This window comes from Physella acuta, unplaced genomic scaffold, assembly GCF_028476545.2.
Source record: "Physella acuta isolate Inbredline_101_S28 unplaced genomic scaffold, ASM2847654v3 ptg000770l, whole genome shotgun sequence".
NCBI lineage: Eukaryota > Metazoa > Mollusca > Gastropoda > Physidae > Physella > Physella acuta.
In genome coordinates, this window is record NW_026732288.1 from 212,501 (window position 1) to 228,622 (window position 16,122).

The 16,122-nt window shown below is 37.2% G+C and overlaps 1 protein-coding gene across 2 annotated transcripts in view; it reads right to left on the reverse strand.

Annotated features, from left to right (window-relative positions):
- Window positions 1-16,122, reverse strand: part of LOC131950545 (small conductance calcium-activated potassium channel protein 2-like) — a 52,049-nt gene that overhangs the window by 24,286 nt on the left and 11,641 nt on the right. For both annotated transcript variants that reach the window (XM_059312755.1, XM_059312753.1), the window contains exons 2-3: window positions 12,818-12,913; window positions 12,021-12,439 (exon numbers count right to left, since the gene is read on the reverse strand). In XM_059312755.1, the coding sequence (XP_059168738.1) occupies window positions 12,021-12,439; window positions 12,818-12,913 (515 nt within the window). The remainder of the gene's footprint in view (window positions 1-12,020; window positions 12,440-12,817; window positions 12,914-16,122) is intronic.

Consider the following 16,122-nt stretch of genomic DNA (forward strand, 5'->3'; position numbering starts at 1 on the left):
GGAAATCTTTAGATTAATAGAATGGAGGTTGGGACCCCAATCAGGAGTCAGCACGTTAAAGTGGTTGATGCCACAACCAGCAGGATCCGTCTCATAAATGTGGTTGGCACCCAACCAATACATCGCTTAAACAACAGACAATTTTCTCTCTCTATTAGCTGTCTCGACATTATGCATACAATCCATCTCTTTAAAACATTTTTCAAACGATAAAAACGAATTCCGCTCCAGAAAACTAGCAGGTTCCCCTGAATCAACATGCGACGATACGGGCAAATGTAACTGCGTTAGAAATGTGAACGTAAGACCGCATGGAACACAAAAACTATCTGGAGCAACAAATCTGTATAATTGCTCAAACAGCCTTGCTCGTTATCGGCAACCTGCTTGTGTCGAGCTTGCCAGAAAAATATGTCGAAAGAATGGATCAACACGTTAGCATTGGGAGTAGAAAACTGGTAAATAGAACTATTTATATCCATGTTTAAAATAGAATTGTGAACTTTTCGATACATTTATATTGAATTGTGTTTATGTTTACGTTTGTTTAAAGTTCTTTGGCAGGTTTAAAAATAGGTAAAAAATTTAACGAGGTTACAGGCAGAAACAATACAAGTTTAAAAGCTTTAAATGAGTTACATCTATATGGGAATAGTTTGCACAAGTCAGTCACCAATATTCCGCCTACTAGCAGTTTTAAATGCCAGCTACAACGTAAAATACTCCAGAAATCAATCGGCGCCATACATGCCGTAAGGCACCATTGTGGGACCTGACACCAGTAGCGTAGCGAGGGGAGGGGGGGGGCGGGGGGACATATGTCCCCAGGCGCCGACCTTAGGGGGCGCCAAAATGGGTTGGAAAAATAAATTGAAAGGTTGAGGGGGATGCAAATCGAAAGTTTGAAAAGGGGGGGGGGGGTGGAATTCGAAATCTTGAGAGGGAGGGGGGGTGCAAATCGGAAAGTTTGTCACCGGGCGCCGGGAAGGGTCGCTACGCCTCTGCCTGACATACTCGTGTTCGATAACGTTAACTTCTTAAATTCACACACTATTTTATTTGATAATGTTAACTTTTTCAATTCACTCACTATTTTATTTGATAATGTTAACTTCTTCAATTCACTCACTATTTTATTTGCTAATGTTAACTTCTTCAATTCACACATTATTTTATTTGATAACATTAACTTCTTCAATTCACACACTATTTTATTTGATAATGTTAACTTCTACAATTCACAAACTATTTTATTTGATAACGATAACACACTATTTTAGTACTATAATTTGCACTGAAACGAAAACAATTTATTTTCTTTAAATAGTTCTTGGAAGCTGTGTGTGTACTTCACAGCTAATATCAAAGCATGTTAGATTGGTATTATGGTAAAATATATGCTAAGGATAAAATATGAAGCCGCTAAATTTTTCATAAGGATTACCTTGTGAAAGACAATTTTTTTTTTAATTTAAAAATATAAAAGGACAAACTTTAATGATCATACATCTTTTAACTAAACATAAATACACTTTAAGCTAATCGTGCAAAAATTTTATTGTCCGTCCGTCCGTCCGTCCGTCCGTCCGTCCGTCCGTCCGTCTGTCTGTCTGTCTGTCTGTCTGTCTGTCTGTCTGTCTGTCTGTCTGTCTGTCTGTCTGTCTGTCTGTCTGTCTGTCTGTCTGTCTGTCTGCCTGCATGACTGTGAATAGGTTTGAAGCTAAATGAATGTTGACCCATTACTAAAACAATGATCTATTCATTTCCGGTGACAACGCAAAAATATATAATTTTCAAATAATTGCTTCTTAAATAAAAAATTTAAAAATTGTATTTAAACATTACTGTATTTAATGACAAAAGGAACAATGATAGGATTAGTAGAAGCGGTCACCTGGTAATCCAGGTAACTGGTGAGTTGTGTTGACAATGTTTTCACACCAGATAGTCTACGGTATTAATAAGATACAGATAATTGTCATTGAGAGTTAAACTAACAAGTCACTGATCGAGCATTAAAACAAAGATTTTTTATTAATATATGTGGGGTTTCGATTTACTTTAGAACGAAAGAACGGAAATATTAAATAACATGGTACTCACTGTTTCTAAAAACTTACAAATCAACTGTTTTTAAAACTGGAATTGGCCCAGAAACAATTTTAGTGGAGATTACTTTTAAAAACGTGGCGTGTTATTAAAACACGCGGTTATTAAAGCTTCTTTGTGTTGTTTTTGTATGAAAAAAAAATTGACGTGTTCATTGGCGTTAGAATTTTAGGTTTTGATAAAAAATGCTTAAAGAAATTTGTTTTTTTTTAATTCGTTTCTACATGGTAAAGTAATTTAAATGTAAATAAAGTTGCTTTAAGTCTGAAGTATAAAAATACAAATTTACTAGACGAGCGAGGAGAGGTGGTTTAATGAACAAAAATAATGGTTGTCCTTGTGAAAAGTTATGAAATAATGGTCGATACAAATGCGATCAGAGTTTCTTCCAGGCATCTCTTCGGGGGGGGGGGGGGGGGGGAATTTTTTTACCGCCCCCCCCCCCCCCCGAACGAAATGAAATTTATATAATTTATATAGAAAATATATACTTTTAACAGAGTCCGCCCCCCCCCCCCCCCCCCGAAGAAAGTCTACCGCCCCCCCCGAAAATTTCAAGTGCCCCCCCAGAGAAAGAAGTCTGGAAGAAGCACTGAATGCGATGCACAAGATTAGGGCTACAACAATCGATTTGTTTATGACAATACATACAAATATCCTCACAAGTTAAAAAAAAGTTCTTTGCACCTACGGATTCTGAGAAAATTTTCAGCATTTGTTCAATGTTTTTATTTATCTCACGTCTACTCAGAAGACCAAGTTTACAAAAAACGCCAAGTCAATGTCAACAATAATGATCGGGTCCTTCTCAACAAATCTGGTCAAAGTCAATATCCTTAGTTTAGTTACAAAAAAAGTAGAACGTAAAACACAAATAAACCATTTATAATGACAAGCTTTTCAACGCACTAAAATAAGCAAATAAAATAAAATTGCTTTTTGACATAAATAAAAAATGTTGTTTTTTTCATACACTCTCAGAGGCGTATCCAGGTTTTCGTTGTAGGGGGAGCGAAAAGAGCAAAAAAAGGCGCAGAATTTTAAACACGTTCTATTCTATATACGTGTATTATATATATATATATATATATATATATATATATATATATATATATATATATATATAATTTTATATATATATAAAGAGTTTATTTTCAAAACGCGATAAGCGCCATTTTTTTTAAAAAATGAGATAACGTGCCCATATTGAAAAGCTACTCAGTTACTATTAGGAAAACTTAATTTTAATCTTCAGGGCGCAAAATTTTCATTTTATTTCTATTCATGAAAAACAGTTTTAGCATATTGTACAATGGCTTTGTATAGGAGAAAAGTGCGATTTTCTCAAAACCCAAATTTTGGATATATTGCATTTTGAAAATAAACTCTTCATTTTATATATATATATATATATATATATATATATATATATATATATATATATATATATATATATATATATATATATATATATATATATATATAATTACTAGCTATATGTCATTACTTCGCTATGATGTAAATTAAATTGAAAGTAGCACTCTAAAGAAATAAGAAAAAACACACAATGTAGGCCGACAAAACAAAAATTGTATCAATCTAAACAAAAAAACTTCATTCACCACTGTCCGGTCACTTCTAGGTCAATTATCAAACCCAGGGGGGGGGGGGAGATAACCAACTCAGAGTGAACATAGCGTCAGTTTTTAGATGACTGTTCTAAACATACATATATATTACACAAATATATATTACACAAATATATGTTACAGAAATAGGTTTAAATATGTAGCAGTGGTATTATGACAATATTTGTTTTTACAGAGGGGTACATGGAGGAGGGGGGTTGTAACTGTTTCATATAATTTGTAATCGTAATCACTATCGCCCAAACTGTAAGAATACTACCACTTCATCGTGATGACGATGTTGACCTTGTCAAAATTTCCCCACCACTACGCAGTTTGCTCATAAGTAAATTTAAATAGAGGTGCCACATCAGTTGTATTTGTTTCTGTATTGTAACTTTTTTACTTAATCACACGATTCAAACTGTATATATAAAGTAATTATGTGTGAAGTTTTATGTATAACATTTACTAATGCAATTATTCGTAAGCAAATACATTATACAGTTGCCTAAAACTTAACACCCCTCTTGCCAAGTGGTACTACCCGTAGAGGTTTTTTAAACATTGCAATGCATCGTAATGGTTATTTTAAGAATGGCAAACTGCTGCAGCTGTTAATACGTGTTGTAAACGTAGACACTACTAGACTAGTACAATAATGCTTAATAGCTGCATGAAAAGAAATTTTGTGATTTACATAGATGTGCCGACCAAAAATATTTTTTATAACAAATATCACTGTTTAAAACTTTGAGTTTAAAAAGTTTCCAAAAAGGCGCCACTTTGCTTAAAATGGCCAGAGGGGGAGCGGCCGCTCCCCCTGCTCCCCCCCTGCGTACGCTACTGTACACTCTATAACAAGTTTTAGTTCCTAACGCCGGTTGCTATTGGCCTATATCTAAACCTAGATAGTTTATTTTACTATCCTATCCTTAGTGTACTTAAAGATTTGGCAATATAAAATTTTTATACTAGTTATTTTCAAACAAAAAAGTTGAGAAAATGGAGTGGAAGTAGACAAAATTACTAATCCCTGTCCAAAGCAACCACTAGTGTGGCTAAGCCTGTTGCAGTAGCTAGACCTTACACAGTTATCTCCCCAAACAGCGGAGCTAAGCTTCTAGATGTAGCTAGATGCTACATAGATTATATATCCCTAAACAAATTAATGGATTGAACCAACAGGTTCAAACCTTTACATGCATTCCGTCATATTTTCAGCACATTCCGTCCCCTAACAACTTAACTCAATCACAACAATCACTTACACACACACACACAACAATCAATTTTTACACTTTGGGGGTCGTCCATAAATGACGTGACACTTGTAGGGAGGAGGGGGGTCCGCAATTTTGTGACGGTGTGTAATGAGGGAGAGGGGGGGGGGGGTTAGATGGTGTGACGTAACTTTTTAGAAAACGAGTTTTAGTCGTTATTTCGCGTTTTAGAAAACGGTTTTAGTAAATTGTAATAGGAATTGATCAAAATACTCTGTTGACAGAAACCTGGCAAGATTTTGAAAAAATATCGATGTTTTAAGAAAAATTTAACAGCAATTTTGAGGGGGGTTGAGGTGTGACGTCATTTTAGGGGGAATCTGGCTTTTTGTGACGACGTGTGACGGTGGGGAGGGGGGAGGTAAAAATCGTCAAAAAAAGCGTGACGTCATTTATGGATGACCCTTCTGAAATACTGACATAAAAATATCCTTCTATTTGGACTGTATAAAAACAATAACTAGCCAACAAACCTTGATGCAGATTTAAAAACTAAAAATTATGTCTTGGCCTTTACAAGAATCAATCTATACAACTTAGATTGAATATTACTGGAATTACTTCTTCATCATAACGAAGTATTTCATGTAAGAAAAAAATAGCCGAAATAAAGTTACTTCCCCTATAGCTGACATGGCAACCATCTAAACAAAACGATCTCAGTGTGGTAGGAATTTTAGGCTTTCTAATTCTGCGCAGGAAATAATCGATTGGTACAGCCGCACTAAACAGCAGGATGCGTCAAAGACGTGAATTCCACAGATGGCGTGACGGAGAAGAGGTTTATCTATCATGTCTTCATTTACCTCAAATGTACAGTGGCGTTGTTAAAAGATGGGGTGGGGGTGGGGGTTAGAGTGCGTGACATTCGATCCGGATCGACCTTAGGGATGATGCGTCATAAGCGTAGAACACAATTTTAACTTATGAATAATAATTTCGCCAGAATTGAGATTGAAAAAATATTACATGAAGCAATGTTAAATTGTTGGAAAGTAGAAATCTAAAATGTTTACAATTTAAAGAATTAAGTGATTCGTTTCGATCTGTTGTAACATTTTAGGCTGTCCCGTTGTCCCCTCAATCCATGTCGTAACATTTTAGGCTGTCCCGTTGTCCCCTCAATCCATGTCGTAACATTTTAGGCTGTCCCGTTGTCCCCTCAATCCATGTCGTAACATTTTAGGCTGTCCCGTTGTCCCCTCAATCCATGTCGTAACATTTTAGGCTGTCCCGTTGTCCCCTCAATCCATGTCGTAACATTTTAGGCTGTCCCGTTGTCCCCTCAATCCATGTCGTAACATTTTAGGCTGTCCCGTTGTCCCCTCAATCCATGTCGTAACATTTTAGGCTGTCCCGTTGTCCCCTCAATCCATGTCGTAACATTTTAGGCTGTCCCGTTGTCCCCTCAATCCATGTCGTAACATTTTAGGCTGTCCCGTTGTCCCCTCAATCCATGTCGTAACATTTTAGGCTGTCCCGTTGTCCCCTCAATCCATGTCGTAACATTTTAGGCTGTCCCGTTGTCCCCTCAATCCATGTCGTAACATTTTAGGCTGTCCCGTTGTCCCCTCAATCCATGTCGTAACATTTTAGGCTGTCCCGTAGAAGCTTTTCTTCAGAATAAGTAGTAGTAAACTGGCATTTATGTTCATATATTTTAGGCCTCATGGATGTCTTTGAAATCTTTCGTAAATGGAGACTACTGTAGACACTTCTAAACAAACTGAGCTTTTTACAATGGAAACCGTCCTTCGTCTACTCCAGTATCTCATATGATAAGATACGACATGCGATAACTTTAAGCATCTACAGAATTACATTGAGTACACTACAGCAGGCAGCCAGGTGTTGATTTTAAGAAGGTGCCCTTTGACTGAGGCTGCTCCGGGGTACCTACAATATACGTTGTTCTTGTGTGAGTGGTAAATACATGAACAGGAATTCCACTAGTAGAATGGACGGAATCCGTGGCCTAATGTGTCAGTTTGAGTAAAGGATACAGTCAACAATTTCCTGCTCTGACCGAGGCTATCAGTCTTGTGACCACATCGTCAAATCTAACTGGACGTCACATCTTACTGGGCGTCTCATCTCACTGGACGTCACATCTAACTGGACGTCACATCTAACTGGACGTCACATCTAACTGGACGTCACATCTAACTGGACGTAACATCTAACTTGACGTCACATCTAACTGGACGTCACATCTAACTGGACGTCACATCTAACTGGACGTCACATCTAACTTGACGTCACATCTAGCTGGACGTCACATCTAGCTGGACGTCACATCTAACTGGACGTCACATCTCACTGGACGTCACATCTAAATGGACTAAGATAAGAAGGAGAATAGAGTCTACAGAACCCACTCCGACAAAGACTATGAAACTGGGTTTAGTGAAGGACTTCATTCAGGCTATAGACCTCTTTCGTCGGCTGATATATGCAGGATAAACTCCATTGTGTAAAAAAAAAACGATACAAATTCAGGGATGTCCTTTGAAAACGCAAAATAATATTTTGTAAAAAAAAAAAACAACCGTTACGACAGTCAGTAATAATAGCTTTTATTTTTAAAAAAAAACTACGCTGAAAAACGCGACGCTTCAAAAAATTCTTTTGAACGTAACAAAAGATAGGCATGTTTGTAAAGTTTACAGAACAAACATATTTATTTCAGTTTAAAAGAGTGTTACCGTTGTTGCATAGATTCTATTTCTTAACAAAACTGTAAGCGTCTGTGTAAAAACAAAATCATGTATGACGTAATTTTAAAGTTCTCTAGCATTGCAAAGTGTATTATTTATCTTGCTAAGCAGTTTTTATTTTTTAGGCTGTTTTTGTTAAATAAAGGATTTAATTCTTCCATTTGACTTGCTGTTAAATATACAACAATATACAGGCTAGTGACACTACATGCATTAGATGATGTAACCGACAACGGTATACATATATATATATATATATATATATATATATATATATATATATATATATATATATATATATATATATATATATATATAATATATATATATATATATATATATATATATATATATATATATATATATATATATATATATATATATGTGTGTGTGTATGTACACTTACGAATGACCGTTAAAATGTATGTGTGATATGGCTGTGATAAATCACAACCCAATTTGCTGTCAGCCAGTGTATAATTATTAAACTACATTTAATGGATAAAGCAGATATTTCGTTGGATGTTATCGCACGGTGCGATCCACACCAACACCCCCTCCTCCACCCTCCCCCTCCCCCCCCTCACACACACACACCACTAACACAATGCACTCTTCTATTTCCTCACATACCCACAACAAATTTCATTACTCGCTCCATGGTTACAATTTTTTTAAGAACTCAAATATCAATATCTGCCAGCGTAGTTCAGAGACAGAAGCACTAGCAACGAAATACCAAAGCTAGCCCGTGTAAGCCTTGTCGGCTAATAGAATTCCGTCTTATAAGCCGCCGGCCGACTTCTCAATGAAAAACAAATGTGTCGATGTGTTTTAATGGCAGCTAAAGATGGATAAACGGGAATCCCCGATACTTAACGTAATATGAAAGATTGAAGGGAGCTTGGCTAAAAATAGCACACAATGTTGATGACGGGAAGAAAGCTGTTGTGAGTTCTTGTGCATCGATCAATAGGCCTACATTATAAATACAGTTTTTATGAAAGAGCTAACAATCCTAGAGACAGCGAGATTTAATAGCTGTGTCCACAAGCTACATGCTGCTATAGATATTGGCAATCTCATTGTGGTATGGATGCTAAACGGGTGTATAATTACACGGAAGGTTAAAGAATGTAAGGTTGTATATGCTTACAGGTTGTGGGATTATTTACAAGAGTGTGTATGGTTTTATAGATGTTTTAAGTGTGTCTGATTTACAAGAAAACGAACAAGTGAATTGTTGTAGATGCTAAAACAATGTAAGGATGTGCATACGTAATAAAATGATTATTGTATAATTACACACAATGTATTATTAATGTAACCGTATTGTTAGTCCATTATATTTATTTATAAATTGATGTTTAACCAATGTATGGTTAAATAAAGTTTAAACTTAGAGAACGTATGGTAAACAGGTGCTTAACAAAGGTATAACAATGTATACAGATAATATAATGTTAAGTAAATATTAGAAATGGATGATTGGTAAATACTCAAATAATAATTAATTATATTGATGCATCCGTTGCGTTTATATTGTTTATAAACTAACATAATATTTTCTATATTATTTTCAACATGGTTAAATAAAAGTTGCAAGAAGAAAGTCTATCATGCAGGTAATTAAATAAAATAAAAAGACCTTTAAACGCTATATACTATGAAATTACAATTCATTAAGAAGTAAAATGTAGAACGTTTAATCATAGCATAGGGGCCATTTAAATATTTTTGATTAGGAATAACTCATTTGCTATTTTGTTAAGGCCTACATCCAAACTTACTGTTAATTAAAAGTAGATAGAGACACGCTTGTTAAGTAAGCAAGTGAATAAAACACTTGCGTAACCCTAAACTTAACCTGAACTAAAATACGGGCCAAAAGTTTAGAGACAGACACGCTCGTTAGGTAAACAAGTGAGTTACACACCTGAATAACCCTAACCTTAACCCGAACTGAACCGGTGCCATTTTGGCACGGTACGGCAGGAAAGTAAAATATGTAGGTCAAAGAATGGATAACCGCTCACGGAACTACACACTACACGAGAGAAATAACACAGCTGGGAAACTCACTACCGTAGCACAGTAGAGTAAATCACGCCACTAATCAGCCTACTCAAATACACAATACACAGAATACTACACACAACAATACAGACATTTAACTCACAAAAATACAAAGAACAAAAAAAAAATACACAACATAACAAAAACAAGGAAGCCACCAGCAACACACTCAACAAGTGGAGAATAAAAACTAGGCCAGAACAAAATCAATACCACAATTTAACACAACAGACAGACAAACAAACGAATGGAGTAGTCGTGATTGGCAGGCACACAATGAAAATACAAACATATATAAGCTTCAACACAATCTATGATTGTAACACATAAACGACACATTCAATCAAAGAAACACACCAATACATTCAAACATAGCATCACACAAACAACATAATACTACAGCAACACACAAAAATACATTCTATCTTAGCAACATACAGACATTAAATTTGACGGTAGAAACATACAAACAACTCATTTTACATTAAGGCCACCTAAACAACACGTTTTTTACAGTAGCAAAACATAAGCAGCGCATTCTCCATGACAACACACAAACAACACATTGTACATTAAGGCCACCCAAACAACACGTTTTTACAGTAGCAAAACATAAACAGCGCATTCTCCATGACAACACACAAACAACACATTGTACATTAAAGCCACCTAAACAACACGTTTTTACAGTAGCAAAACATAAACAGCGCATTCTCCATGACAACACACAAACAACACATTGTACATTAAAGCCACCTAAACAACACGTTTTTACAGTAGCAAAACATAAACAGCGCATTCTCCATGACAACACACAAACAACACATTGTACATTAAGGCCACCCAAACAACACGTTTTTACAGTAGCAAAACATAAACAGCGCATTCTCCATGACAACACACAAACAACACATTGTACATTAAGGCCACCCAAACAACACGTTTTTACAGTAGCAAAACATAAACAGCGCATTCTCCATGACAACACACAAACAACACATTGTACATTAAGGCCACCCAAACAACACGTTTTTACAGTAGCAAAACATAAACAGCGCATTCTCCATGACAACACACAAACAATATAGTCTACCATAGAATATGATACTACTGGATGACAGTAACATACACCAGTCGGATCACAACATACACCTGTGTAACAATAACACACACCTGTATGACCATAATATACACCTACGTAACAATAACACACACCTGTCTGACCATAACATACACCTGTCTGATCACAACGTACACCTGCTTGACAATAATATACACCGGTATGACAGTTACATACACCTGTTTGACAATAACATACACCTGTCTAACCAAAACTGTGTACTAACGACACTAATGTTTGCAAGCTACAATATTTTCTAATTATGTAACGTAGGATACATTCATATTTATATTTTTTAAGGTTCTCATTGTTTGCAGCGTAAATAATTTTACCAATGAATTTTATAAAGTTAGGCTGCTTGTGCCATTTATGACAAGTTTTGTAAACTTGAATTTCTTATAATGTTAAATTTGTCATGTCCCCAGTTTGATGAAAGGCCTTACTTCCCACCAACCAATACCAATATACCACACGTTTTATAATGTTAAATTTGTCATGTCTCCAGTTTAATCAAATTTCTACACTTTATATAATGTTGACTTTATAATGTCCCCAGTTTGATAAAATGCCCAAACTTTATATAATGTTGACTTTATAATGTCCCCAGTTTGATAAAATGCCCACACTTTATATAATGTTGACTTTATAATGTGCCCCAGTTTAATAAAATGCCCACACTTTATATTATGTTGACTTTATAATGTCCCCCCAGTTTGATAAAATCCCCACACTTTATATAAAGTTAAATTTGTGGTGTCCCCAGTTTGATAAAATGCCCACAAGTTTTATAATGTTAAATTTGTAATGTCCCTGGTATGATAAAATACCCAAACTTTATATAATGTTGACTTTATAATGTCCCCAGTTTGATGAAATGCCCACACTTTATATAATGTTAAATTTGTCATGTCCACAGTTTGATGAAATGCCCAAACTTTATATAGTGTTGACTTTATAATGTCCCCAGTTTGATAAAATGCCCACAAGTTATATAATGTTAAATTTGTCATGTCCCCAGTTTGATGAAATGCCCAAACTTTATATAATGTTGACTATATAATGCCACCAGTTTGATGAAATGCCTTACCTCTCACACGCCCGCACCAACCAGCCAGCTATAATCCACAGACTTAACATAAAAACCAGCAGCACCGTCCCCGGGCAGATTGTCATCAAAGTTTTCAACACAAACTTCGTATCGAAGTGGATACGGTTCAGCGCCCCGATGCTCCTAGAGGAGGCGTCAGTGAAGAGCTTGCTATGGAGCAGCATGACCCGGCAGATAAGGTACAGTCTGAGGAACATCGGGACGGATAACACCACGTCTATGGACACCGTGCTGTTGAACTTCTCCCCGTTCTCGGCCAAGATGCCGGACCAGACGAAGGTCATGTCGCCGGGGACGGGGTGGACGGCGCAGACGATAAACTCGACCAGAAGCTGCAGGGCCCGGCGCCATGAGATGGCGATCTTCCAGTCTTCCACGCAGTTGTCGATTGCAAACAGCTGGGGATGAACAGATGGGGCTAATTTAGGAGAGGCAACAGGTAAACAGAGAAGACGAATGCGAGAAAAGTAGGCAAATCAAGGGAGACAATAAAATAAGGGACATAACTCATATAGAGAAAGATGGGGTATCTCCAGGGAGATAATAGAATAACAAGGTTCATAATCAATACAACTTAGACAAGTGTTGACAAAAATTAACGAGATAAATTCAAGCCAAACAAATAAGGTTTTATTCAAAGATAATTATGACAAAAAACAAAACTCATATTTGTGTATATTTAACCATATATATATTTCTATATAGGTCCATATCAAATGATATGTAATTGTATGTGTATGAGACAGAATGTGTGTCAAGTGGGTGATTTTCCTTACCTGTATCTCCAAGGTATGGTAAGCTAAGATCAAGCCTAACAAAACCACTGTTGAGATTGTGATCAGCGACTTGAGGGTCTTGGAGTAGAAGCTCGACTGGGGAGGAGAAGCAGACAAATATTTGAAAGGTCGGTGACATCTGAGAAATGGGGCTAACGATTATGTTATATGTCAGATCTTAGGGCTCTTCATATATGGCATCATGCAATTTTAGCCCCCCCCCCCCGAAAAATAAATAAATATAACAATAAAAACTCGTCAACGAAAGCCACACTCCCTCTCCATTCCAAAATGACGCCAAAATTAACAAAATAACTGATATGTAACGTGACTTTTGTTATTTATTGGTTTGTTTACAAAGAACACAATTTGTTACACATGTTGAAAACACACACACACCCTCCCTCACCAAAACTCACACACCTCAATCCCAGGTGGTAAATCGTATTAAAATTCTGAATCGCCTCCTTCAGGTGAGTCATTTTGTTTTTGGACAAGCCCTTTATTTAGTTTTCAATCATTGAATGGACTTTCTACCCCGCAGATTAGTGTTGCCACTCCTCTGGCCGATTGGTTGCTGACATTTGCATGGTATGATATTAGCCATATCTGAGGCAGCAACTCTACTGGTGGGAATATTACGGGGACAATTAGAACTTCTTTGTGTCAAAGTTCAACATAGTGATTGTATATAGTAAACCAATTGTAATTGTGATTCGAATATAGCAAGGTGGGTGGGAATAAAATACAGAACGTTAGGTGGGGCTGCCTTAGATAATCCCGTGAATTTGTTTTAGAAGCAGCACATTTCTGTACCCTATCTTCTCGGTGGCTTTGATATGCGGAAGTTTATTTTACTTTAGAAGATCTGGATCTTGTGGCTAAGTGTTTGAAAGTTTATTATAGAAGATCAAGATATTGTGTTTGAAAGTTTATTATAGAACTTAGAAGCAAATAGTTCTTGTGTATAAAAATGTATTATAGAAGCAAAGATCTTGTGTTTTCAAATGTTTACTATAGAGGCAGTTAGATCTTGGAGTTAGTTTTTTTAAAATAAAACATCTAGACCGAATCTTTGGTCGCTTATTAAAACAATAGCAGCACGGGATTGTAGTATTATTAGCTAGGAACTCAACTAACCCTGGTCCTGATCCTATACATAACCCAAACCCTGCCCTAACAACCACACCGACAGAATAAACCCATCAATATTGCACTATATTGTGGTGCTGACGTCATTATACGCGCCACACAATTCCTTCATGTCCACTGTGTTCACCCCCCCCCCCCATAGCCAACTAATCGCTCAATTTTTTTTTCATCCCCTGGCTAATACCCCAGCAGACGTCAACGCAAATTTGTGCTCGGTCAAAGGTCACTACAGTTCCCGATGTTTATACAAATGGCATGTTGAGCGGAAGCTGAGCGGAGTTTGAGCGGAAGTTGCGCGGAGGATGAGTGCCAGAGATGATAAGGTCTGGGCTTGTTTTATGGTAACACTGGAACGGTGACATTGGTCTGACCTTCACACACTAGAGATCAAACGTTGTTAATTAGACTCGGGAACTCGACAGACATCGGTTAATGAGTGGTCAAGTTCCTCGTGAATCAGACATGTAGCAATTCGGTCGTTTATGATCTATGAATCAGTTCAACATTGCATATGTTAGTTGTCATAAATGTTGGGAAAAAGTAGTTCCGGTTTGAGTTTTTGGGGGAAAAAAAATATAATAAAACAGAAAGGAAGATTCGGTCATTTATGATCTATGAATCAGTTCAACATTGCATAATATGTTCGTTGTCATAAATGTTAGGAAAAAGTAGTTTCAGTTTTAATTTTTGGGGGAAAAATATAATATTACTAAAAAGAAGATTCAGTCATTTAATGATTTCAAAAGAATTCTTGTGTCACTAGGTTTAAATTCTGTCAGATGTATCGGTCATATTTTGTTAAAGTCATCCAAAGTAATTATTTTATCAGTGAAAACAAACTCAAGTTTTTTGTCTGTAATTGGTTGTTTTGTTGTTTGATAAAAGTATGGGTTTAACGCGTGGGTGTTGGGTGTGTGGGGGTTTGAGGTGTGGGTGTTGGGTGCGTGTGCGTTTAAGGTGTGGGTGTTGGGTGCGTGTGGGTGTTGGGTGAGTGTGGGTGTTGTGTGTGTGGGTGTTGGGTGTGTGTGCGTTTAAGGTGTGGGTGTTGGGTGTGTGTGGGTTTAAGGTGTGGGTGTTGGGTGTGTGTGTGCGTTTAAGGTGTGGGTGTTGGGTTTAAGGTGTGGGTGTTGAGTGTGTGTGGTTTTAAGGTGTTGATAACATGGTTTGTAGTTTAATATCTGGGTTTAAGGTGTGGTTGTGCTTTGGGTGTGTGTGTGTGGGGGGGGGGGGTTCTGGTTTAAAGGTAGTGGGCTATGTTGTTTGTTTGTGCAACTGGGGGGGGGGGGTTAGGGCTTAAGGTGTTGGTTGTGTTATTTGTGTATGGGCGGGGGCTGTCTGTGTTAAAGGTGTAGATTTAGGACAGGGTTTGATTGAAGTTGTGAGCTGTGAGGTTTGGGTGGTGTCTGAATTCAAGAAATGGGTCGTGTAGTTTGTGTGAAAGTGGGGCTCTTAGTATAAGGTATGGGTTATGTTGCGTGTTTGGTGTGTGTGTGGGGGGGTCTGAATTAATTCAAGAAATGGGTCGTGTAGTTTGTGTGAAAGTGGGGCTCTTAGTATAAGGTATGGTTTATGTTGTGTGTTTGGTGTGTGTGTGTGGGGGGGGGGGGGGTCTGAATTAATTCAAGAAATGCGTCGTGTGGTTTGTCGTCTAGGCTTAAGTTGAAGTTTTGGCTTAGAACTTTTGTTTAGTTTGTAGGTAATGTGGTTTGAACTGGGGTCAAAGTTGAAGGACTGGACTGTGAGGTTTAGGAGCGGTGGTGTGTAAGTTCAAGGTTTGGGTCATGAGGGTTGTAGGTTGTAGGTTTGAGATTTGTGGGGTGTAGGTTCAAGGTTTGGGTCATGAGGGTTGTAGGTTGTAGGTTTGAGATTTGTGGGGTGTAGGTTCAAGGTTTGGGTCATGAGGGTTGTAGGTTGTAGGTTTGAGATTTGTGGGGTGTAGGTTCAAGGTTTGGGTCATGAGGGTTGTAGGTTGTAGGTTTGAGATTTGTGGGGTGTAGGTTCAAGGTTTGGGTCATGAGGGTTGTAGGTTGTAGGTTTGAGATTTGTGGGGTGTAGGTTCAAGGTTTGGGTCATGAGGGTTGTAGGTTGTAGGTTTGAGATTTGTGGGGTGTAAGTTCAAGGTTTGGGTCATGAGGGTTGTAGGTTGTAGGTTT